The following is a 26,886-nucleotide window of genomic DNA, read 5'->3' on the forward strand; positions in this document are numbered from 1 at the left end:
GCCAGGGCAAAGTGTCAATTTCAGAGGACATTTCACAATTCAATTTCTTACGGTCAGAATCACTGCAAAATTATAGCAACTCCAGAAAAAGCGCCTGCACATCAGACGACTGTAGCGCTGTCGTCATACATACGTATATATTATTCAAATTTTTTTTTTCACTGTTTATAGTATTAATAAACATTACCCAAAAGTACTAGTCACAATTTGTATTCATCTGCTTGTAATTAATTTGCAAAAAATACTTGATTTTCGAGCGATCTGACTGTCTAGTCCCCTTAAGTCCTGTCGGGAGTTGTCCAACGATCGGCTCTGCATGAAAAGTTTCGTGGGAATTAATATTCGAGAATTCTTAGACAACACATTCAATGCATTCTAGAAAACATCCACGTGAAAGCACGCGGACGCTACTCAAAGCGCTGAGGATGCTGACTTGCAGTCGGAATGGATGATAAGGGAGATTACCCTTTGAAGGATATACGTGGCTGGACACGATATGAGATACAGGAAGACTCGCGGTTTGTTCTCCGTCTTAAATGGAAGGGGTGGAACAGCCCCTTTGGAGATTGAAAATTATCGCGTCGGGGGAAATTGATGTACTGCGAGCATCTCGGGAGGAATTATAGATTGCAAGTGGAAGGAGTTTGTTATTAGTTTCTCAGGCGATGGAAGGATAGAAGGGCGAAGGGAGGGGAGCTGAGAGAGACGAAAACAGTGGAGGGGAGCGCTTGTGTATGCCCAGATTATTCGATCTTAGGTATTCCCTAGTATGGTTGTTGGTTAAGATGAACAGGATCTTTCAGTTTTAACCACAGAAAGACATCGACTGGTGTCAGATTTAGCGGATGAGCCGGTTCACCCTTGTGCTCGCTATCTCCCATTACGACTCCCATTGGTTGCAGTTGTGAAGTTGGTAACTCTAGTCAATCATGTGTGAAGGCATAACTATAGAAAACAAAGATACGGTATAATTACGACAATAAGTAAGCTGAAATGAAAGCACCCGGTCGATTATAAATGGTAATCCACGAGCAAACAGAAATAGTGACAATAAAAATATTGGAAAATTTACAAGGCGGCAGAACGTAAAGAAAAGCAAAGTCGACCGTGATTTATGAGCGCTTGTAAAGCCTTGCGTGGGTAGGGAGCATGGAAAAAGACAAACGTTGAGGGCGAGATAATTAATTGCGTTGTATATAATGAGGGAAATGTTGGATATCGACCGAAGACGCGTTGCGAAATTATCTGAAAAGGGAAACGGGAAAGCGACACGTAATTTATACGTGAGAGGAAAATCACGTGCGAGCGTGAACGAGTTTAAAAGTAGAATCGACATCTGACGAGTGGAAAAGAGAGCAAGCTCGAAATCATGCGTTTGGCTCGTCGAGGGCAACAAGCACTTTGATAAGTGATACTTTAAATATTATTATTAAAGGAGATAGGGAAAGGTAAATAGAAAACTATTTATGGAATGAAATACGCAAAGAAGGTATAATTTCCGAGCCAATTTATTATTCCTTCACTTTCCAAACAAAATCTCGATGTCGATAACATACATGTGATAGGTACTTTTATAGAAGCTCCTTACGCTGGCGTTATCTACGCAAGTAGCTTCGCGGTTTTCTACGATTCAACGCACAAATGATAATCGTTAATTCAGAATGATTCTAAACGACTTCGTCATCATTTTTGTCCCCCCACGCTTTCAACCGCGATATTTTCATGAATCTACATATAATAGAGAGGAGCAACAAGAAAGTAGGAAACGTTCGATGCAGAGCGTATTAATAACCTGCATTATTTAGTATGGCAATATGCGTCGTTGAAGAAACGTAATGTCGCGTTCGATCTAAGATCAGAAGGAAGTTTGAAGGAACGAAGAGAAAAGTCTGCGCCAGGGCGTTCACTTAATTTCACTTTCCTTGAGGAACGGCGGGGAAGGAGTGTACGCCGTATTATTAATTCAAAGACCGAAAAAGAACCGGAAATCCCACGATCCTGCATCGTGCGCGCGCTCCAAGGGGACGGAGTTTAATTCAATCCACTCACTTTACAGCGGGTAGGTATCATGCGAGCTTCTACTACTTTGCATTTATACAGTTTGCTTCGACGGGATAATAAAACACGCTAGGATGTATTAATAAAGTACACGATAAGTCGAGGCAGCCCATTAGTACGGAAGATGTATGTAAACTAACGCATCAATTGATGAAACGCTTCACGTAATTTAATTTGCCCCTCGGATAAATTCGTGATGTAAAGAGGGCTACTGAGAACCGTTTAAACGATTCCCTGAAGCTCGTATGCCTGCTTCGAGACGTTGCTGCAGAAGTTCCTGAGATATTCTAATTCTTTTGGTCATGCAACGCATCTTTTGCAGCAAACGTAACGTTCTGAGAGCAGACACGCTAAACAATAACTAATCCAAGATTTTTCTTGAAGTAGATGATATCGTTGAGTCGGGGCAAGTGTTCTGTGCGTTAACAATGATAACAGAGAAGTTCAGTTTTTTGAAAATATATGTAGATACCTTGAGAGCGGAATTAGTGTTTAATTCTGTTTGTAGACCTCCATCCTGTTACTCGCCTGTTTTGTAACGAATTTCAGGGAGATTAATTAGGAGACCGATTTGGAAAAGCTCGACTACGATAAAATGTTGATGAGAGTTGGACTCTCCCGGCGGAATGCAAATATCTGTGGCGATGGCGCATGGCAGAAAGCCGACGCGCATCAAGATAAACGACAAAAGCGGTAAGAAGATAATTACGGACACGTCATTTCCGACGTTTCGGCCGCCTTTATGTCACAGGCGTGTAATTAAACGTCCCTCGTAGTTACTTTATACATGTGAAAGAGCGGGACAATTAGAGCGATTAATTTCGGGTGCACCGAACGCAGCCGTGCTAAAATCTACCAACGTTAAGGAAATATGTAGCGAGAATGTGGGGCTAACCGAGAATTTTCGGGTTAGTTAGTGTCCGGTATTTTTATCAGAAACGGAAGGGGGTGCTAAATGATTCTGCGCGTAGGTGTACAGTGGTGGACGAAAGTATTGGGACACCGTTTAAAACAGAATAACTTTTTTAAAATTGATTACAATGGACTTGTGTTTTTTGAGAAGATAGAAGGATTAGTTTCCTAGGTGAAGTGTTTCGTCGTTTTGAAAAAAATTGTAATTGGTCGAAATAGCGAAGAAAATAGTGAAGGTCTGATAAAGAAACAAGCGACAGGCATCGAAATGTATAAAGTCGTTAGGTTCGTTACAGTTACAGGCCGAAAACTGTGATTTCTATCATTTTTAACTGTTTGTAACTCGCTTACTTAAATCTACAAACAGGATTTTTAATTTTCATTAAAGACTCGGACATAAAAGTTGAAAAAACCACCTTCGCTATTTCTCCGCTATTCCGACCAATTGCAAATTTTTTTCAAAACCACGAAACACGTCACCTAGTGAACTAATCCTTCCAGCTTCTCAAAAAACTCAAGTCGTTTGGACCAATTTTAAAAAAGTTATTCTGTTTTAAACGCTGTCCCAATACTTTTGTCCGGCACTGTACGATCGATTGATTACTAAAAGCTAAATACGAGATGGATTTTCTCTGATCTAATTGCATATCCATGTATATTCCAAATAGCAAAGCATTCGATGCTTCCTGAAATAACAAGGTACTAGCATAAGCTACAATCCTGACAAGAAATCGATATTCGAATACTCGGTTATAGGAAAATGAATTAGAGCGTGGCGTATGTGAATATTGAATTTAATTAGAGTAGAAAATTACGAAATCGACATTTAGGAGAATTAATAGTGATGCTCCGAAGATAGCATTTCTGTTATTAACTCGGAGGGAGCCGCACCCCATATTGTAACCCAAAATACCCAAAATTGAAACGTAAAAACCACGGTTTAAGAACATTTTTTTTAACTTTGTAATTTCTACGTTAAAGTACAGTGTTTTAAGAATCAAATAAAATTTATGAAATATCTTAAAATCTTTGTTAAAGTTCTTTAAAAAATTGTAAGGAAAACTCAAACAGTCTTCATATTTTCGCAACTAGCGCCTCTGTGGTAAATTTTACCCAGTAGCGCCTCCCGCCGAGTTAAATAGAAATCAAAAAGATATGTATAAATTTTAGTAATAATATAATTTGGAGTACTCCCTTCCACCTCTGCTTTAAATAATTAATCAGGTAGCCAATTAGATATCTAGGTTCATGATCACTGATATAGATAAAAATGGGATCCTAAATTTACAGTGGTAATTGCCAATTGGTCACCGAATTTCCGTAAATGCTCCAAATGGCAGGAAGCTACTAGGAACTGACCTGCCTCAACAGCAACAAAGTAAACCGAATTTCGTTGATAATGTATAAAAATCGACGAAACCTTGTCAAAATACGCCAAGAGTGACTAAAATATCAATTTAGGCACCAATAATTTGCAAATATGTTAACATTAACATACAAATAAGTACATTATTAATTAGCAGTATCTACTGCAGCCTCGCCTTTACTCCAAATATTACTGTCACTCGTGTATTATATCATTCAATCCAGTAATAAAGACGTAGTAATAATAATAATTATTTCCAACAAAATTGAAACCTACTTTGCAACATTTCTCAGTTTACAATTATTCCCCTGTACACCTTACAAAATGCAGCAACCCCACAATGAATGGGCAATAAACGAAGAGAACGGGCTTACTTGCAGCAGAATGTGATAACGATAACAGGTGCACGACGCGTTCGTAAGAATATTCAAGCGCATTAAAAATTCCGCGCAATTAGCGTTACATTCTATCTCCGTGGAACACGTGGGCACACATGTGGCCCATCCTACCTTACGATATTAACACAAACAGTCCCCAGCACGAAACACTAGCTCGGAATGCACGAACGCGATAGTTTTATAATCCATTCAGTAATTGCGCCGATTAACATAGTTGCCGCAATGGACTCGATTAGCTTTAAATAATAAGTAAACCGACTCGTTTAAAACGCTTGTCCGAGGTGGAAATAATTAAAGGAGGCAAGTACGAGCAGCCACAGAGAATAAACAACTTTTGAACGCGCACCTAACCTACAAGGGCGACGGCGCGGCAGCGACAAGATTAATAATAATTTCTTCGACTTACCTGCATACTGTCGGCCGAAATAATTTCCCCGGAAAATCTGCGGGCCAGCTCGATGGCCAGGCGCGACTTTCCGCAGCCTGTGGACCCCAAAATCGCTAAAATTGGCACACGCGACATATCGACCACTCCGAATTCACTCAGCACCAGGCGGAACTGCGCACGCGCCATCGCGGCCCGCATGTGCTTCTTGTTCCGCCGATCCGACCATGTGACACGATGGCGGTCGATTTTAAATGTGCATCCTCCTGTCCGAGAACTGTGCACCAGTTTAATTACAAATTACGTTTGGAAAAAGTGTTTATAAACTCACGACGCCTTTAGGGTTCGTCTGAATGGTGATAAACTTACGTATTAAAAATAATATATCGACCTGTGGTATGGTTAGTGTATATTCTATGCTACGGTGTTATGTATCAGTAACATTGCTATGTTTATGTTTATGTTTATGTTTATAATGATAGACGGAATGTTTTAGTAATGAAGTGATCGTTGGAGGTAAAGTGTTAAGCATATTTAGCACAGTTAGCATATTTTACGTGTGCAATGAATAAGTCATACTGTCGATAAACAAAAAGGAAGTGCGTTATAATTACGTGGAATGTAAAATCGTAGATCGTGCATCAATCAACAATTGTAATAATGTATTCCCAAGCTATAAAGGAATATCGAATATGCAAGACGCAGATTGTCATAAATGCATCTACTTCTTCCTACTTCTGTTATGCAATGCAACGTTATATACAATGCTGCAATATTTGAACGCAATTTGCACAAAGAGTTCGCAGTTACGAATACGTAAAAGCGCGTTTTGTTGCGCTATGAATTTAGTGCTGATCAGGCGTAACATACACATCAGCGCTAGCCGTGGATTTCAGTGTCTATTGCCGCGAAGATCGTTTTACACTTTAAGGCCCTACTGCGCAATAATTGATCTTTGATGACATTGCAAACGGCTTCATTATGAAATAAAGTCAAGAAAATTGATCTTGCACACGTATGCTGAGGAAGTAATGCGCATCAACTTTATGCAACAGCAAAGTTATGTTTCATCGAAGTGAACGATTTCGTGGCGATTTAAATTCTCTTGCAATCACTCAAAAACCAATACGATTGATTCTGATTCCACCGTCGTTCGAAATATATATTTCACGCGACTTGCAGAAATAGGAGCGGTTTTTGTATATTCTGCCCTCCGCAGTTAAAATCCGAGAAAACTGGAAATTTGATTATTTTCTTTGCACCGTCCTTGTAAAAAAAATAAACAAATTAGACTGTTTCTAGATCTCTACGAAACAGGTAGGGTTTTCTAACTCTCCTTAAAAGGTAAAAGATGTGTGGAAATATTTCAATATTTTTTGAAAAATGGTAAAACGCTAGATAGGTTATTTTAAGTAAGGAGAGAAGTATCGTTCGTACACCACGTTTTGCGCCACAGTTGCTTCCAATCGAATATCCGACCGATCTAATTAAATATGTACCAGCAACCCGCGCATTTGCTTTCTTTGATTAAAGCAAGATAATATCCAGCCACTTGTATTGTTATACAATAGAATATAGTCCCGAGATAACAAGGGTGAGATGGTATTTCAGTCTGTATGTACAGCTGACGGATAGTATAACGTATCGGCTGATTAGATCTGCGTATGAACGATCCCTACCTAGCGATTAAGATGTGTATTTAACCCCATAGAGATTTCGAAGCATGAATGCCTAGAAACCTAGGTTAGTAGCTTCTATAAAACTAATGGAAACTAAGAGCTGAACAAGTGATTTAGAAATTGATATACAGGATGAAAGAAAACTATCCACGCGAAGCCAAGATGCTATCAAACTGCTAAGATCGATGTAGGTGTATAGCGATTGGAGTGATAAGCAGAGGCTTGATTGTACACTTAACAGCGACGGAACCAATCTACAATTAATTGACTCGGTACAAACATGAAGCGAAATGAAAGGTAACGCTACCACGACGAGAGATCGTCATCAATTAGGAGCACACATTTTTAAGGACTGCTGCATCCATGTCGATTACTTTGCGCCACGTGAAAGTTAAACTCAGCAATCGATAGAAAGTAGCAAAATTTAGCTACTGCGCCTTACCGCTTAATAAAAGAGAATACATATTTTAAAAGAATTCCCGCACCCATTTGCTCCAGACACATATCATTAACAATCGTAATAAGAGTGGTTAATCATCTCCAAACACATTGCATAACGATTTTGTATCAGGACTATTTACCGAGCCACTGTTGAAAGATGATAGAGTCAATCCAGTCTAGCTCCTCAACGAAAGAAAAATAGAAATAGTTTCACGTTCGTTTTTGCCCGTGAGAGTGCTGATAAGATAACGGAACCGTGTAGAAGAAAAGTTTCGTTTTACCTGGTCTTGAGGGACCTTAGATAATTTCTATCTATACGGTTTCTAATAGTTTAAACATTAAGATACGAGAGGTTCCATCCTAAAACCACTGTGGACCAATCACCGACACCAGTATTTTGTGGTTAAACGCGTTATTTTATCGGCCCTACTGCTAATTAGCAGGGGGCTCATTTAATAGTTGCATCCTGGCTGATAGTGCCGAGAGCAGAGACCCAGACCATCGCATTGAGAAGATATCCTTCAGACTAAATATTCAGAACGAATTTTCATGGAATCGCCCAGTTCACCCTTAATTAGTTGCTCCATCTGTGCAAGCAGTAATATCACTGATATCAGTGGCACAGAATTTTGTTATTCTAACGAATAGCAGATGATAGCTTGAGACTGTTATAAAAATTAAAAACAGAGAGCTAAAAGGCTCGTGATAGAAACAATAGCAATGTAGGTACATTAAAAGTAGCACGTTTCAATTTTCACACGAAAAACGGCACGTTTGACTTCGTTGTTACGAAAACTATCACGTTTCAGTTTTCGCTGCGAAAACTAGCATGTTTGAGCGGTTTGCCACGAAAAGTAGCATGTTCCGTTTGCAGCGGCAAAAAGCATCACATTTGGTTGGTTGGCTACGAAACATCGAGCGCGCCAACTTAAATACCTTCCGACGCGATTTTTATTTAGTACTAGGTCGGTAATTTATTAAGCATTAATTAATTTATTAAAATACCGTTCTTAAATTATATAGATTAAATTTTTCATACGTGTTTCCTTTGGAGATTAGATGCAGTTGTTATTTATTAAACAATATTTCCAAAAGCTGAATTCTTCGATGCAAAATGCACTTCGACAGTTTAAACTAACCACGCGCCGAGACGTGAGAGTTTCTGCGGTAGAATCCAAAACGTGCTATTCTTCGTGGCGAAACAGGATAATGTGCTAGTTTTCGCCGCTAAGTACGAAATGTGCTATTCTTCGCGGCTAGTCGAGCAGTGAAATATGTTGGTTTTCGCGGTGGAAGACCAAATGTGCTTCTTTACGTGGCAAACTGTAACGCGCTGTGTTTCGTAAGAAAAATGAGACGTGCCACTTTTCGTAACGCACGTCGACTAATCGTTGGTCTGTAATTTGCAGATGCGTGTATGAACGTAGATGTGACGCGACGGATGAAAGAAGAAAAAGATTTATTCGAAACGTTTCCAATCTAAGTCAACATTTCGTGGGATAAGTTGGAGATAGTTCGATAGTCTTTAATCTTTCGGGCCTAGATTTAACCTCTTTCCGAGTTACATAATGATTAGTTCTACTCCACTCCATCAACAAATACCCCCGAGGATTTTTGCTCGAAGAAACTGGTATTTCGAGAGCGATTTTTCTCAAGTTGACAGAAATGCTGTATGTGGTTTACGTTAGCCAACTGGAGTAGGATGTTTGGATGGACGTGTAAATTGTGGGGAATCCGCTGTTTAAAGTTCTGTAGATTATGATCTTCTAGCCCTAAATTCCCTGCAGCATTATATTTTCTTTCAAAGAATTCAAACAAACTGGTCTATTTATGGTGACCATAAAAAGAAGATCCACCCCCACGTCGGTCACTCACACCCGTTTCACACTTTCAAATTACCATCGACACCTGGACCGTGGCCTGAAAGATCTCTTTACATCGTTCTTTATCTGGTGCTACATCTTGTCCACGTTGGATACCGATTTCTAGGAAATTTAGAAACATCGATGACAGTTTATCCTGCCACTGCAATCCTTTCGCCAGGCGTGCCGGCATTAAGTTCATCCTTATCGCTAAGTAATGCTGACTTCCAAAACGCTGTACAAGGAAGGCATACCAAACAAATAAATTGAGTGGAAAAATTTGCATGCAAGTGTAAATGCTAATACGAAGCTGCATTAGTGAGATACGCGAACTTGATGGCACTGCTGGAGGTCAGAATGTTATTCTAAATATTTAAAGGATAATTTACATCACAGTGCAAGAAAATGAAGTCTTGGAAAGTTTTTCGTTTCTCGATGTGTGACACCAACTGCACGACAAAGAAAGGGAGGCAGCCTGTTGCTCAATAATGCGCGCAAACAACTCCGTTCAGCTCCATAATCTGCGGATATGAACACCATAGAACATTTATGAGCTCAGATAAAAAGCTGTCTAGCAAAACAAGATACACGAAACAAGGAAGACTTGCAATCTGAAATATTACTTATACCGATTTTCCGTGTTACATTTTCTACGACCAACGACAGCATTGTATCTCTACGTTCAAATGGCGTAATGCAGTGGAAATTCTACTAACATGGACAACTTGTTGTACTGTAGGTGTGTAGATCCGATAAGGTTGATTGATACATAAATTTACTAAGCTTAACTATACAGGGCAGTGGCGCACCTAGAGGGGGGACCAAGGAGCCCTTGGCCGCCAAAGAAGGGGCTTTGTAAAAAGAAAGGAAAACTGGATTTTATTCTTTAAATAAATTTTCATAATCATCACAGAATTTTATTGAATTTCCATTAAAAAAAAGTTATCCCTTCAACTTGATTGGGTGACACATTTTACTTGACGTTCTAATTTAAACGGCCTATTACTAGGGTAGAGTGGGGCTAAAAGTCCGGCGGGTAAAAAGTCCCGAATTCAAAATCTGTATTTGTAAACAATCGATTGAGTATTGCAGCGTACTATGTAAAAGGCAAGGGGAAACGGGGGTCACCGCAGAGTCGCCCCCGGGCGTTCGTGCGCATTACACGACGCCTTTGTTATTGTATAAAGAAATACGTCGTTTTTGTAGTCGAAGTAAACCAGAGTTTCACAGCGTATCAGGTAAGTAAGTTAAGATAGGTATAAGGTATATTGTTTATTTCTGAATGATAATATTTTCTAACATATATATCGCAGAAACTATAGAGGTACCATTGGGGCAAAAAGTCCCTTATTAGGACTTGTTACCGGGCATGGAAATTTATGGCCACTTCGCTTGAAATTAGAAAACTATTTATGTTAATTTTATTTTTTAGAACGCGACACTAAAAAACAAGCTGCAGAGAACATAATAGTCACCTGTAATAGTGACATAGTAATTAGGTTAACTACATTCTTATTTTTATTTAATTTTAAATGTAGAATACAGAAGGGTTATTGATTTCATAATCAAATAAAACTAAGAAAATGATTTTTGCTTTGTTTAAGCAGGGTAAATTTATTCAGAATGAAATTATATTTTTTATTATTTGTTTTCGTTAACAAGATTACCGAAGTATAATAAAATGATGACAAAATCTTTTTGTTTTAGTTGAGAGAAGATTTTTTTTAGTTTTTAGTTCAAACTGAGTCTCTGACTTGTATTTTTATATTTTAGTAAAGGAGTCATGCTTTCCTTTGAATATTGTATACCGAAAAGAATTGGTTTAATAAACGTTTATTGATTTGAAAAGAGTTTTTTTACTTATGTAGCTTTAAATTACACGAAAAGCCGAGCAATGGACTTTTTTCCTCGCGCATGGGGCAACAAGTCCATTTTGAATTGACAAACATTTTATGGTATAACTCAATAAAAAATAACAGTATCAGCAAACGAACTTCGTAGAAGTAAAGCACAATAGTTATAGTTTATACAAAATAACTCCGTACATCATTAGATTGTTATTACTAAATTTTTACATAGGTTTATACGAGAAACTGTAGTTTCAGCCCCACCCTACTAAAAAAACGAATCTAAACAAAAGTTACATTAAAATAAAAGCTACACATAGCACAATAATTAATCGATTTTATGGATTCTTATTTCTTCAGTCTGGCATTGCCCTCGGAATTCTGTATCAGAACTTTGTCAGAAACTGATCGGAACGGTTGTATGAATCCTCAACTAAAAACCGTCAAGGATCAGGACCGATTAGTCGCCGAGGAATCTGGAACTTGGAATTTCGAAGTCTGTCGCGATCCCAAGGATCGAACGACCCCTCCAGGCACCCTCCTCGCGGCAAAGTTTCAGGGGGCACGAGCAAAGCTGTCGAGGCGGCCCTGTGTGATTTATCGTCAATTTTACACCCGATAAAAGTTTCCCGACAATTTCGCGTTTAGCCGTCTTCGTGGAATCCACGATTACACGTGGTATTTCGGGGACCCGTTATATATCATTCGGTTTATTGGCCGCGCGGATGTGTGCACGCTGCCTCTGCTTTCCATAATTCTCACATTTAGCCGCCTAATCGCGGCTGGCCCCGGTCGAAATACTCTATTGACGCAACTGCACGGAAACTTTCCACAGGAAGCGCGAACGTCGAAGGTAAAAAAGCTGGAATGGAAGCACCCGCGAGGGGAACGACGTGGCAGACGCAGACCAGACGAAGACGAAAGGGCGAGAAAGGGGGTGAGAGACGGGGGGCGAGTGGAGAGGACAGAAGATGGAAGAAGGGCAGCAATAACAGGAGGAACGGGCGCGATAGGAAGAAATTGATAGAAAACCGGGGAGGTGAAATGGGATGAAGTTGGCGCGGGACGAGGATGGCTGGGTGGGCAGCGGAGTGAGGGGGAGCAGCCGGGCAAAAAGGGTGAAAGAAAAAGGGGGAGAGCGTATCTGATCGGTAGAATCGTTAGTTTTCGTCCATTCGGGTCTTATAACGCCGCAACCACGGTGGCTCTCTCGTTAAATTTCTGCCCTTGGCTTACCTTCTCGTCGGCGCGCAGTTTCGGATGCATCCAGCCGGCCATTATCCTGCTCTTTATGGCGCCGAATTAATTCAACGAGCGAAATAAAGGCTCGTAAAACCGGTGCCGGTCGTCGATCGTACCGTTAATCGCCGTTGCATGATGAACGGTACGAGTGAAATGATGCGGATGACTGAAATTCGATTATGTCTACTTTTTTTCCTCGGCCATCCCTTCGGGCCCTGCGGATAAGTGTGCTGTCAGCATTATGCTCCGTTCTGCATTACTTCCTGGGTAATATGCATGAATTTTGTATGACAATTTTGGAAAAGTATTCCCTGCTTTTGATGAGTTTTCGCTCCAAGTGCGATTTTCTTGAGACGCATTAATCAGATAAAATTTATGATAAATATGACTAGGCACAGCGTAGCGCAGGGGCAGATTTGTATAAATGTAGGCTGCAAATTTTGGACGAAGGAAATTGAAAATTTTTACACACAGAGGCTTGAGACAGCTTTAAAATCAATTCTTTTTGTTCTTTACCTAGTAAATTAACAATAATTCGCACGCGAGTTGTCGCATTGAATTAATTTTAAAATTACCTCGACTCTTTTGAATATAAATATTTGATATTTCATGGGAAGGGCGGCAGATGCTTGTTAGCTTAGGGCGCCGAATCACAAAATCCGCCCCTGGCAAAGTGGGAAGTGCAAGGGAAAGAAGCTTGAACAATGAAATGGGCAGTATTGCTGGATTTTGAAATCGGTGTTAAGAATTTCAAAATATAAAGCGGTACCTAAATGAATGGTGCGCCAATCGGGAATTAGGCTCTGTGGTTGGACAAGGTTTCCGAAGGCGAAAGTAGAGAAATCACGTCCCAGATAAATGATAATAGCTTTATTCGTATAATAAGATAATTCGAAATATAAACGTCAAGGAACTGTCTGACCCTTTTTCCTGAAAAAAAAAACAGTAACATCGAAGACTTTCGTTTTTGCTAATCTGTCACGGCTGACCACTAACGGAAAAAAAAACTTGGTAGTATGCGCATTATCACTCAAAACATACGTGGCCGTTTAAAACTTGATTACTAACGCCTAACTATCGAGCACGATTTTTCGCCGTAACGAAAAAAAGATCGCCGACCACCGACACGCCGCGCGACAAGCCACCAACAGTCTACCGCGAGGGAAGGAATTTCGCTGCGCCCTTCGACGCGCCCGTTCTTCGAAAAGAAACAACCAAAACACCGAACAACGCACAATTCGGGCGAAGCGTGTAGGTGGCGCGGGCGACTTCGCTTCGTTCTCATTTAAATTTAAGTACAAAACCTATTTTCTTTCCAGCTATCTTTCGCGCTCTTTCGCCACCCCCGTTCTCTCCTTCTCTCACTCTGTCTCGCAACAAGCACTTCTCGTTCCCCTCTTCTATCCCCGTCCGCCCGACGAGCTTATCGTCTCCCTCTTATTTTAATCGTATTTTATTATTTTTTTTATTTTGTCGCTTAGTTTCTCTGTACAAAATCCACCCGTCCATTCTACGGAAATGGCGAGGGTTACGTCGTTATATATAATATGCAAATAGTAAACGTAGAGATATAAATATTATTTCTAATAGTACCATTAACTTCTGGTATAAATATTACTTCTTCATTTATTATTTTCTATCTATGTAAATGTAATATACGACGTATGCGCGCACGTGCACGTAAATGCAGGATTAGAGACAGGCGTACGCATACGTGTACGCGTACGCATACATATACACGTCATTGTGAGCTTTTTCCCTTTTTATTCTCTCTCTTTCTTTTAATGCGTCCTGATTCACCGATGCGCTTTGCGATGTCAATGTTACATAATCGTAAACGGGGGGGGGGGGGGAGGGGGTGACTCTTAACTTACGAACGATTCCCCGACAACTTTCGGGCCGCCCCTTGCGGGCGAAAGAAATACATACCAGGGGACGGCGGCGTTGTCGGCGGGGCGGGAACGACAATCGCGATCGTTCACGGTGGAATCGTTAAATCGTAACGTTTCCTTTCGCTTTGCTTATCCAACGATTCTTCGAGGTATAGGTACAGTGAACTCCGTAGGAGGTGGGTCCGTAAACTTCGTCTATTGTCCGCGAGATCGGCCGATCACGAATCACAAAGAAAGAAGTCGAATCTTGCCCCGTGGAAAGGAGACTCGAGAAGCACCCCACCTTACCAGATACCTTATTACGATTATTTACCATTAATAATTAATATTAATATTATCGATAATATATTATATTATTAGATAATCGGTTACACGGTATGCTGTTCTATATACGTATACATACGTATATATATATAGGCGCATAATATAATATATTACATAATATTATATATTAAATATTATTACGATATAATAGAGTTACGTGAGTAGTACAATCGTGTTACTTCTTTTTACCGTTAACGTTAAATAATTGTTAATAGTATTGCTCGATAGTCGATAATAGGAGTAAGAGGTAATTAGCAGCGAGACACCTACGAGCGATCTAACACCGCCGCAACCCCTTGGCGGTCGCGGTCAGGATCGCCTAAAAATTCATCGCTCGCCCTAAAAAACGGTCTCCCCCTCTTCTCCCTCAAGCGTTTCCTTGAGAAGCGTGATTTCCGTTTCCCTTCTTCGTTTTATTCCCGGTCGGAACCGTAGGGTCCCTCGAATTTACAACTCCGCGCTACCTCGTGTCGTATATAATTACGTATAAAGGTTATGTAGTCTCCAAGTGTCGCGAGAACCGAGACGAAATTCCAACGACACCACCCCCGATTTTAAAGCGGCTAAAGTCTCTGTGGTGCGCGCCCGTGGCTGTTGAGCGCGACGGGCGGACACGCGGCCCGCGGGCTTCTCCCCAGTTCTCCCGGTCTTCGAGAGCAGCGAGGCGTTAACATTGGAAACATGCGCGACAAAAGACGGCGTCTAAAGTCCCGCGAGGTAGGGAATAACCGGCGAGAAGCGGCGCCGCGGGTCGTTCCCGTCGCGCACCGACGAACGTTGTTCAATATTTTCTTTTTTCCTTCGTTCATCTCCATTTTTCTTTTTTTTTCTTTTTTTTTTACTGTTTTCGGGAATCTGGTTTTCTTGAAAAAATAAGAGATTCTATCGGTCTATCTGTATATAATATATATAATATATAATATAGTATAACATGAATATCGCAGTTCAAAAATCTGTGTGATCGGGGTTCCCAATTTATATCCCTCCGCGTCTCCGTTACACCAATTCATTGCGATTGTACACGATCCTCGCTCTCGCACACCCCACCGCCGCCCTTCCAAAGAGTCGTTTCGTTGTGTAGCTCTGTTTACCACCCGGTCCATTGATTTAATTAAATTTTTTTCCCTCTGACATTCAACCTTTCTCTCTCTCTCTCTCTCTCTCTCCCCCTTTCTCTCTGTGTACCTCATTCTCTCCCCCACATTCACGCTCCCATTCGACCTCCACCGTTGAAACGGTCTCCAGTGGCAACGTCATATAAAAATAAACGGATAAATAAAAAATATTGTTTTGCTCTGAATAAAAAACCTAATGTTACGTTTAAGTATTCTCGTCGACGATCCTCCCCCAAAAGCCCACGAAAGAATGGATCCGCCCTCCGCTCTGTCCACCCCCACTCGGCATCATCCCTTACGTGCTAATTCTTAACGCCAAGGTTCGTTTACAACTGTACACAGTTTCTTATAGCAAACTATACTTTATTTATATACATGTATAAACCTCTCGCGATCCGTTAAATCTTTCAGTCTCGCACTCGCAACACTTGCGCTCCCATTCTCTCTCGCGCCGTGCCCCTTTCACCGTCGCCGCCGCACGCACGCACTCGCGCGCAAAACTAGTAGTCGTCCTCGTGGCATTGTTTACGCGTGCATTGCAAAATCGGCGAACGAATCAATCGCGTAGCCGGCCACACCGTAAGTTCCGAATAAAATGAAACGGAAAGAGGGTGGAGGGAGGGGTGGAAGATGGGTGAAGTGAGCTCCGAAAGAAAATTCCACGATTAACGGGGAAGGAGGGGATACGGGCGTTCTTCTGCGTGGCGTATGTATAAAATTTACAAAAAGAGGTGTAGAAGAAAAAGAAGGGATGCATGGACGCGAGATTCGCTCGTCTTCGCCGGCAACCAAAAACGCCGCAAGTCAGGACGCATCGTCACCTCGCCGTGGGAGAAAACTAAAGAAACGCTCGCCGAAGAAAACTAACTAAACGGAAAATGAAAACAACAATTTCCCTCGCGCGAAGGCAATAATCTACCGCAGCGAACCTCGCGCGCCACTTCGCGCCGCCTGTACGAAGATAACAGTATTATAATAATTGCCTTGTCCTTTCCTAAGCTAAAGCTACGTCGACGCGGGTCGTTTACAAACGCGCGATCTCCCTTAACGCCTCTCTGTCCATTACCGTAACTATGATTAGTATTTTTTTAATGTCTATGTGGCTAGCAGGTACGTTTGCACTCTTCAAAGTCGCTGACGTATCGAGGGAATGCGTTCTCTTTCGCGCCCGCGTCCTCTTTGCCACGGGATGTCTCGTCGGAATCGGCTCGAGCGAACTCGTCGCGAAGACGGGCCACCGATACGCCGGGCGGGATATAAAATTTCGCGTAGAACTCGGGATGAGGGGTTGACGGTTGAAGCTACTTCGATCGTCCCGGCGCGCTCGCGAAATGCGCGTAAAAATTCTTACCGATTGTTCGAAACGATGCGGCTCGGTCGACGCGCAAGTATCTTTATGTAAAAATTAGAAAGTCGTATATAATATTAATATTCCTTTTGGCGCCCATACGTACACGCGCGTGTACGTACGCAGCTCTCGCACGTATCCTATATATATATATTTAATATATATATAATATATAATATATATTTTATATATATATATAATATAATATATATTTTATATATATATAATATATAATATATATTTTATATATATAATATAATATAAGAAAAAGGAACGGAGGGAAATAATCCGCCGTCCCGAAGCCTCAAACGTGACGCGAACTCGACCCATCGCTATCGTCTCGAACAAGAATGATTCACAGGATAAAAAGCGCCGCGCGGACGGATCAGAGCGAACCGATCAAGGGAAAGGGTAGAGGAGGAAGAAAAACGATCGCGGAAATAGGAAAGAGAAACGTTCCCGCGATTCGTCAGCGAGGGGGTTACTCTCTGAGCAATTTTCGAAGAAATGTCTTTGCCGAGAGAAGGCTTGCAACTTCCAGTCGATTCCGGGGAGGGAGGGTGTGCGCGAAAAAAATGAAGGACAACAGAGAAACGTACTAAAACGGAACGAGGGAGAAATGGAAGTGAGGGGGGGAAGAAATGCATGTGTTCGACGAGGACCGAGCGCCCTCGGCGAAGAAAGGCGCGTCCCTTTGAGCTATATATTTCAGATAAATAAAACGTGTCACGCTTTCCAACTAATCATTAATTATACGCCATCTCACCCGACAATTAAATTCGACTAAATAACGCTCGGCTAGATCCATAACTATGGTTCCTCTGTCTCAGTCCACCTTCCATTCCCTCTTGATTTGGCACGATATAGAGAACTCACAGGTCGGACACACGAGCAATTAAAAGAGAGAAGAAGAAGAAAAGAAAGCAGCTAAACGAGGATTACTATTTTAATTAGCGTGAAGAGGATGCTACGCCCTTTTAAAAAGGCGAAATCTATTGCGAGGTATGTATATTATATACGTGTAATCCTATATATATAATATATCGTCGAGTTTCCATTTTTCCTCGCATCGGCTAGCGAATCCTTCGTTGAACGCGGGAAGAGCTTGGAAACGCGGCCGATGCAGCTCTCACCCCTTGTGCCGTTTCCATTCGTTTAGCTTCCCGTCGATCCCGGTCGCGAGGCTCGCGCGATCGGAATCTGCAAGAATAAACGCGAACCACCAACGGGGCCTGTAAACGCGGGAGAGGAAGAGAAACGTGTGTTATCGTCTACAGTTCTATATCCTAATTTCTTTCTCCCGCCTTCGTTCCTTTCCTCTTTATGTACATGGATATACGAGAGGTTGTACGCGAAGTTATTCCGTTAATTCTCAGAGACCGAATTTAAGATTAAAAATTAAGGCGTCCCTTATTATCCTGAGTATGTGAACAATGTTCTGTATAATTAGTCTGACCCGTCGGATATATTCGTATTTCCTCGTCTATAAAAACGCTTTTTGGGTTCTCTCATCCCCCCCCCCTACCCACCCACCCTCCCAACTTTAATATTTAGTCTTTCGGTTTCATTGCTGTGTTATCGTTCGATAAACATACGCGCATCAGCCTCCGCATCCGTGAGTAAGTGATTCGTAGAATCGCGCGAAGCACTTTCGTGTTTTCCATTTAATATCCATCAGCGATCGCGGGGTTAACGTATAAAAAACGTGTCAAAAATATAACGGGAGCTACACCCTAGAATCGCGGACGTGAGAACGACGGAACTCTACTGTGGTAAAATCGTAAGGCCTTTTGTGCATCGTTCAGTGCTCGGTATCTCTACGGTGAACCGGCCGGTCGCGCGTCTACCTCCAGCGAAACGATAAACAGAAACTAGAGAAGAAATTTGATGCGAGAAGCCGCGCCGATACTTTCTCTATGAAGCGTAAAGGAAAGGGGAGGGGGCGAGGGCCTTTTCTAATTGCCGATCAAAGACGCGGAAGGAGAAAATAGGGACAGAGCAAGTTTCCTGGTCAAGGCCCTTCGAACTACCCCCCTCGAAACTTTTCATCGGCCCCGCAGCGTTGAATCCACGCGCGCCCTTCGTATCCCTGTACCGAGCGCGGTTCACCCGTGTCCCGAGTCTGCGTTATTACGCGCTGCGATTATATGTATGTACCTATATAAATTTGAAGCACTTGGGTTGCGATTCAGGTTTCGCCGTGTCGTCGATTAGTCTTTAATTAACCTGTACCCGTGTTGGCGCGTGTATGCATGCGTTCTACCCTGCGCGCGCGCGCGCGTGTACGTGTGCGCCGCGAGTCAATGAGGAATGACGAGTGCACACCGAGGAGACATTATTTCCGGATGCACGTGCACGCTGCTTTCGATCGAGACTCTGAACTCGATCTCTCTCTCTCTTTGAGCCCTCGCGTATCGCACGGTCCGCCGTTGGTCAAAATCTGCTCTCCGCCCCCCTCCCCTGCCGATCCAACCCCGAAACGCGACCTTCCGACCCCTGTTTCGATTCTCGTGCGGCATTGTCGGGCGTACATTTCCTACCAGTCCCCCGTGGTATCCGTTCGGTGCACGCGCGTCAGTATGCAAATTGTGTACTTCACGGCTCGTGGGTATATATGTGTGTGTGTGTTAGTTTGTATTCGTATAGGTAGTGCGTAGCACGCGCGTATGTGTTTTCCTTTTATATTTTGTGAAAAAGCTTGCCTCTTGAAAGGTACTTCCTTTCGTTCCTATGTGTTTTTCTTTTTCGTCTGCTTTCGATAGCCCGTAGAAAGTTTTTTTTTTTTTGTATATAAACGAATACTGTTACCTACAAATGTAATGAACACATTGTTTTGCCTTTTTCCCCCCCCCCCCATATATCTGCCCTCGCGAGAGCACCGCACTCGCTCGCGTCTTCATCGATAAACAGATTCCACGCGATCGGCCGCTACGTACGTCGTTTCGCATACGCGCCCGTTTCGTTACACTCTATACATAGATATAGATGTACGTATGTGTGTGTATATATATATATTTATATATATATATATATTTATAATAATATAATATAATCCCTACCGTAATATAATTTTTCATCTCTCGGTGATCTTATTTTTGTTGTTATCTAGACCCTAGTGAATAATAATCGCGTCGCGATCGTTCCCCGCTGGGGCGACCGGTTCGTCGTGATAAAATTACTTTTAATAATCATCATTGTCGTTAGCAATGAGATGCTAGAAAAAAAACTCGTAACAATAATAATAGTTATAATAATGGTGATAATAAGAAATATTAATAATAATCGATAATGATAATAATAGTGTTTTTAAAGTCAATAATTACTAGCGTTACTCTTTCTCGCGATTCACCTTTCTCTCTCTGTCTCGCTCTCTATATTATCCCTATCATCTTCGCTCAAACACACGTGCTTCCCGTGTATATAATTCTCCGTAATATATACATATATATATATATGTATGTATATATATGTATATATGCCTGTATGTACGTATGCGTGTTGTATATATAAACCTATATATATATAATATAATATGTACAGTATTTATATACATTTAAAAAGCGTAGAGCCAGGCCTCTATGAGCCCCCACGAAAGAAACCGTTCCTCTTCATCTATTTCGTCCCGTGAAACTGCGTTCCGCCATTTTTATACTTCACGAGCACCGTAGCGAGCAAACTAAACGATAAGTTCGAGGTGAATTACACAATTTTCATCCGTCCAAGCGGCCGCGAGAGATCCACCTCCTCGGCCGTCAAGTCCCCTCGACAGAGGAAGCCTCGGGGGACGAGCGCACGTCGGATCGATCTTGCAAAAAAATCGTCGATCCAGCGCTAACCCAGACCTCGGTGCTAGACCGTGCCGCCCCCCTCCTTCGCCCGGCGACGATCGATAATCAATAACGAAGCCACCGATCCGCTACGGAGGCCCTCTTTTCGTATCGTTTAGCTTATTGCACCCGTTGATAATAAAAAAAAAAAGAAGAAGAAGAAAGCATTTATATAAAAAGTCGAACGCACGGGATCGGCCTTTCTCGATCGCCGCGCGGTGGCTCCTCGCGGAGGAGCGATGCGAAGGAAGAGAACGGAGCCGCAAAAAGGGTGAAGCTACTTGCAGACCTCTCTCTAATGACGCGCGTAGCCGTGCCCGAGCCGCGCGCACCGCCCGATTAGAAGACAGAAGAAGACTGGCGAGAGGACGTCGAAATTGAACTATGCTTCTCTCTCTTCCGGGCGAAGGAGGAACGATCGGGAAAGGGACCGCGCGGAAGTAGGATTTCAAGGTACACCGAACGTGTGTCCGCGGCACGCGTGGTGCCTCCGTGCATGTACCGAAAGCGCGTGCACGCGTGGCTCCTTCGCCGTGTGCTAGATGCAAAACTGTTTCTACCTACACGCTCCGTGACTCATACGCTCGCCTACTTGCAAGATCCCCGGAATACAGCCGCTGCTAGGATGCAGTCGGATGTCTACCGTGCGCTATTCAAGGCGTGACACGTCGGAACGCTGAAGATCGCCCAGCGATCATCAATCGATCGGCAAACAACTATTATTAGCGGCTGCGATAAAAACGCCCAACTGTCGAGGGACAACAATGGAATTCGATAAAAGGAGAGATTACGCTGGTCTCGCAACTAGTCGCTGTTCTCCTCATGCTAAATGGCATTCGCGGGACGTCCCCGTGTCCCTGCTACGAGCACCGGCTGCGACCGCGATTTAAGCCTCTGGCTCGAGGAATCCCAGGTGAAAGATTCGAGCCTCTGGACCGAGGTTAGTCTACGGGGCTTGAGGACGTTTCGCTTCGTCTTCGACGTCCGAAGAATTGCTCACCGAACAATTACGGACAGTTGCGTCGTGCGCGCTACAGATTCACCTTCCAAAACTCGCTTCGGAACCGAGAATCTCGATTTCCCGCGGTTTTATGACGGTATTAATGAAAATTCTGGCTCTGTCGGGGCAGTGAGAAATGCACGGTTGGCAGTAACTTAGTCGAACGTGGACACGACCGGCACGTTCGGTTCTAGCTTTTAATGGGAAGTCTCTGTGTAAAATGAAAGCGCAGAAGTAGCTTCTTTTCTGGTTATCGAATACGAGTTTTGGAAAAAGAACCGCGTCCTCTCTTCCTCTGTTTTTTCCTCCGTTTTCCGTTGCGCCAAAAAGAAGAATGAAAGATACACCTATGAACCGGTTCAGCTGCGAAATACGTCCTAAGACCAGTTGCTTGGGGGACTGAGGATATTAGCGCCGGGTAACGTCGTGATAAGTCTCGTTTTCCATTTGCGCGAGTACGTCTGAATTCGCTAACGAAATCCAAGCGGGATGAGATCAAACGATTCCCCTTAATCCTCCTCGACATTCGTCGGATTAGTCTTCGTATTTAAATGCAAGTCGTCTGTTTAAAAAGAAAAAAAAGAAAAGGAAACGAAAAGACAAGGCGAACGTGTAACGCGTGTAGGAAAAGAAAGATAAATAACGATTCGTTACGTGCTCGTCCCGATCTCGAGCGCTTTGAATATCGTTCGATTGGCTAGAGTAATATATTTCCACGAAAATATATACGACGGCGCATTTTATCGGAGCCCCATGGAACCGGTCTTAGTCGATAATCTACGCGATAAGACGACACTAGTCTCGAGAATTCGATTAATAAAAAATAGCACTGACTTTAATCAACGCGGTATCCAAGCTCGTGCCTTCCTCCCGTTCTACATTACTGTACTTCACCGCGAGCGTATAAAAACAAAAATAAAGTGGAGGAGAGTGAAGAAAAGAAAAAACGAAAAAAAAATTCGAAATCTGTCGTCAGGTTCGTGCTAGCTGAACACAGTCTTTGCACGCCTTGCTAGATACCTCGTGATCTCGGCCAAAAGCGAACCGATCGATCCACCCCATTCTCGCAGCTTGCCAGTCGAAGAACATCCCTTACAAATATAAATCCTCTTCGAAAAAACTCTTTATCGGCATCCACGGTTTCTTCTAATATTTGGCACCGTTTCCTTCGATGCGTGTACCGTGCGATCGGTATGTGCCATCGACGCTCGGCCCCTCCCTCGCCAGCAGAAAACGAAACTCGGTCCTCTCTACACGTACTCCTATTTAACGGATAATATAAAAGATTCAGTGTTCACCCAAGTGCACGCGCGTCCGCCATCTCGCGCGCCCCATCCGTCGAGATCGCGAGCCGTGGAGCGGCGACACGGCGTCCCCCTGTTCTCCATCGGACCCAGCTCGAGACGCCGGGCGCCCCTTTCGGTGGTGGTTCAAGCCTTCCTCCCTCGTTGACGCGGGAGCCGAGGACGGCGGACCCGGGGTTTTGCGGTGCGCCTGCCTACGGTCGCGCGTATTGAAATCTCTGCTCCGAAACGTGGAGCGGGAATTTCGCCGATCCTCTTGCAATTAGACTCAAATGCGCCGAGCTGGGAAGTTGGCCGGCTGAATCTGATACGATTCCACGAGTCTCTCCTCAACGCGTCATGGCGAGACTCCTTCGTAGCTGGCTGAGCCTGGCTCTGAGCTTCTCCTGCCGCCTCCTCAGCTCGGTCACCTTGGCCACGGTGATCTGACCGATCTCGGCCAGCATATCACAGTAGACGGCCGCCTGCCTAAGTATCGCCACCTTCGGCGCCTTCTCCTTAGTCTCGACCGCCGGCACGAGCACGCGCAGCTCCTCGAACGCGTTCCGCAGCTCTATCCGCCTCTGGCGCTCCATGTTGTTGTGCAAGCTCCTCTTCTCGGTGTCCAGCTCGTCGTCCGAGGAACTTCTCGAGGTGCTCGGCACGGAGATCTTCGACGGCGGCGATGACACGGTCAAACATCGTCCTACCTTGTTCCGCCTCTGGTACGTCCTGTGGTGGCGCGCCCGCTTCGCTGGCTTCTGCTCCGGCTGGGCGCTACGTTTCCGTGCTGGGTTCGAGGGCGGCCTGCCGCGCGGCCTCGGGGCTGGGGTCTTGTCTTTGAACGCGGTGTTCACCGTCAACTGGAAGTGCTGCTGGTCGGCTGGGCTCGGGTACGTGGGCAGGGCCGCCGGTCTGCAGGGCTTCTCGAATGTCACCACGTCGATCTCCTCCTCCTCTGTAACAGGCAGAAAAACAGGAGGCGTTTAGGATAGCTGGGCTGCTGGGTCGCGACGACAATCCACGTCGGCCACGAGTCATTTTAATCGCCACATTTCCGTTTCGCTAATACCGTGCGTGCAACTATAGTACCGAATGGGACTTTCGAAAAGGTGAGTTCGTAAAACCTGCAAGAAGTCCAGGTTACTCGACTAACATTGCCGAACACGACGCACGAAACCATCTCTGGTACAGCTCCACCGAGAAACTGTTAGCGTCCGCGGACAGCCGCAAAACGCCGCTAATTGGTTCGGGCGAAACAAGCACGCCTCTATCTTAACCTCGACAATTCTACATTCACGGTGAAGGCCGGCCACAGTGAGCGGAAAGATCGTGCCACGGCGCTTCGGGAATCTGTGGGAGCGTGGTTCGGGAAGAGCTGCGAAACGTGAATGAGCTGTCCAAGGCTTGATAGGAATTATGCCGGATGTTTGATATGGTCTATCGCGAAATTTTCAACCGCAGGTCAGAGAAATCGCTCCTGGCGCGATTGCGCCCGCTGGGGGGGGCAAAGAAACCGGGGAAGGGCAGACTGCTGGGCCCACTACTGTAGCGAAATTCTTTGGGGGCACGTGGCGGCAGAGGCGTTTTGAAGGGACATACGACACCGTGGGCGTTTCTGCAAACTGTGTCATCCGTGGTGTCTGGCACAATCAGTGGAAATCCGGTTGGTCCAGATTCCTCTCCCTCTCTCGGGCGGATACGACGTACGTACAACTCATTCCTCAAGGACAACATCGAAACACAATCACTCAACGTCGATGTAACGCGTTTCGTGACAAGGAACTCGGCACAATTACGGTCACCCATCGATCCACGGGTGAACTTCGTTCCGCGGCGATACGCCGCTCGTAAGACAAAGACATTAGCCTGCGCGGAGGCCGTAAATTCGATCGATTCGGGCCCGTGCAAGGTCTGCGCGGTGAAATCTTTTTTGGGACATGTACGAAATGCTCGTGCTCGATGTACATGGACACTTGCGTCGATAATTTACGAGCTCGCCCGTGGAGACTGACTCTCAATGCGAATCCGCGCAGCTGGATCGAATCGAATCGATTCGATTTTGCGCCCCGAGTTTCGAGCCGTTTTAATCTTTCAGCGCCGTCACCTACTTAGATCCGGTTGAAGGAAAAATGTCCCATTTCTTTTTATCGTTAAAAATCAGCTGAATTTTTATATTTTTGTATCTTTTTTTTCAGAGGTTAAAATGCATTAAACAAAGGAATACAGGGTTCGGGTAGGTACAGCCTTCTTGAATGAATAAAACTGCTTGTTATGTTTCACTTGATTCCGGTAATTTGAGTGGCTAGTAATTAGTGGGCGCGACGAACTTGACCTGAAAGCTGGGAACGCGGCTGAGCGATGGCTCTCGTTTAATGCAGCGATACAGAGGGGGAAATAAGTATATAAGTAGGAGAATAGTACAACTACTCAAGTAGTTTCACTTAATTCGATTCATTGTTTCTACTTTTAAGTCCGAGACTTATACGTCTAGACGTATTAAATTTATCAATTCTTATCGTCCGCTTCAATTATTGTCTCGTTACATAAAGTAGCTCGAAAGTCTCCATTTAAATTACAAAAATTCCTGGTTAGAATATCTTGAAACGCGTTACGCTCGGTGTGCAAAAAAAAAGCTTGGTTCGCCTTCCGGTTTCACTTTACGTAGCCGCTGCAACCGCAGCGTGAACTTTTAATTAATACTCGGCAAACTCAGAAAAATACATCTCTATCTCTCTTTTCAATAACGTTAATTTATTTAGCCCAGAGCGGACGCGTTGCAACGGTAATTACGACAAAAGTGGAAATCTTTCATCGATCGCTGCCGGTCTTATTTTCTTTTTCAAGTTAACTGCCTCGGGTGAACTTGACTTCTGGGGTCGCTTCGCGTTCTCTCGAATTTGAATTTCATTAGATATTAATTAGGTGAATGTGCAGGCAATACCTGCAGGAGAAAAGTAATGTTGCCAATAGAATCAAACGATGATATTCTTCGCGAGTTGTAATTGTCGATCGTAAATTAAGATCGATGAATTGCCGAGATCATCGTAACGTCAACGGGTATACAATAATCGACCTTTTGCAGAGTAATGTAACACATTTCTTTTTACTTCTAACAAATTAACTTGATAAACACAGGGAACGGATTAAGTCGCAAATCACGTAGGAGTACGTAAAACCAGCCAACCAACTCGACTCTGCAAACCAAACGGAGCACTTGAACATTTTCAAAAGCTTTGATAACAGAAAACTCAATCTACTCCAATAAATAATTTCCACAATGCATAATATCCCAACACTCGTTAACCCTCGACTCCCTCGAATGAACAAGAATGAGGAAACATTCGAAAAAAAATTTAATAAATTCCAATTCGGACAGATCAAATATCAGAGGCTCTTCTAAACGATCCAAACTGCACAATCAAAATATTTCGATCATGATCCCGAATATTCGAGCTGTTTAAAGTATTACCTGATTAATCCGGCACCCACGTCCCAATTTCACTTGATTCAAATAATTCAAGCCCCATTCCAACGCCCAGCCGCGCGGAAATCTCTCTTCGCGCGCCAGTCAACTCGAGGAGCCTGTGAATCGATCTCGCGGCGCGGCCGATATGAATCGCGCCCGTTCGAGTTGTTTCCATTTAAAGGCTCAAACGGGGCCAAGCGGAAAGAGCGGAGGAACGAGGAAGAAGCGAAACGAGACGCGCCGCGTGCACGTCGCGCGCGTACGTGTGAGGCAACGAATGCAATCTGCCGGTTGTAACGCCGCTTCCACGTGTTTCGTCGCGACGCGGCCAGACGCACGAATCTCCCCGGGACTGGCGAGCCGCCAGGTCGTCGGTGGGCAAACTGCGAAAAGGCGCGAAACTTCTAAAAATAGCCAAAAGGCACCTAACCGACGCTA

General features: G+C 43.7%; 2 protein-coding genes and 1 long non-coding RNA gene across 7 annotated transcripts in view; 1 reads left to right on the forward strand and 2 right to left on the reverse strand.

Annotated features, from left to right (window-relative positions):
- Positions 1 to 5,323, reverse strand: part of LOC143370431 (tRNA dimethylallyltransferase) — a 116,731-nt gene extending 111,408 nt beyond the window's left edge. For all 3 annotated transcript variants that reach the window (XM_076815551.1, XM_076815553.1, XM_076815549.1), the window contains exon 1: positions 5,141 to 5,323. In XM_076815551.1, the coding sequence (XP_076671666.1) occupies positions 5,141 to 5,320 (180 nt within the window). In that variant the 5' untranslated portion in view covers positions 5,321 to 5,323. The remainder of the gene's footprint in view (positions 1 to 5,140) is intronic.
- On the forward strand, positions 1,589 to 3,816 carry LOC143370448 (uncharacterized). Its single transcript, XR_013085619.1, has 3 exons — positions 1,589 to 2,059; positions 2,446 to 2,970; positions 3,639 to 3,816. It is a non-coding gene; the product is annotated as an uncharacterized LOC143370448 (long non-coding RNA).
- A 12,688-nt stretch (positions 5,324 to 18,011) lies between the features above and the next one.
- Myc (bHLH transcription factor Myc) overlaps positions 18,012 to 26,886 on the reverse strand; it is a 31,999-nt gene continuing 23,124 nt past the window's right edge. For 2 of the 3 annotated variants that reach the window (XM_076815520.1, XM_076815519.1), the window contains one exon: positions 18,012 to 23,937. In XM_076815520.1, coding sequence (XP_076671635.1) covers positions 23,330 to 23,937 — 608 coding nt within the window. In that variant the 3' untranslated portion in view covers positions 18,012 to 23,329. The remainder of the gene's footprint in view (positions 23,938 to 26,886) is intronic. The other variant, XR_013085616.1, reaches the window with a different exon arrangement.

The sequence above is a fragment of the Andrena cerasifolii genome, chromosome 6, assembly GCF_050908995.1.
Source record: "Andrena cerasifolii isolate SP2316 chromosome 6, iyAndCera1_principal, whole genome shotgun sequence".
In the NCBI taxonomy this organism is placed as follows: Eukaryota; Metazoa; Arthropoda; class Insecta; order Hymenoptera; family Andrenidae; genus Andrena; species Andrena cerasifolii.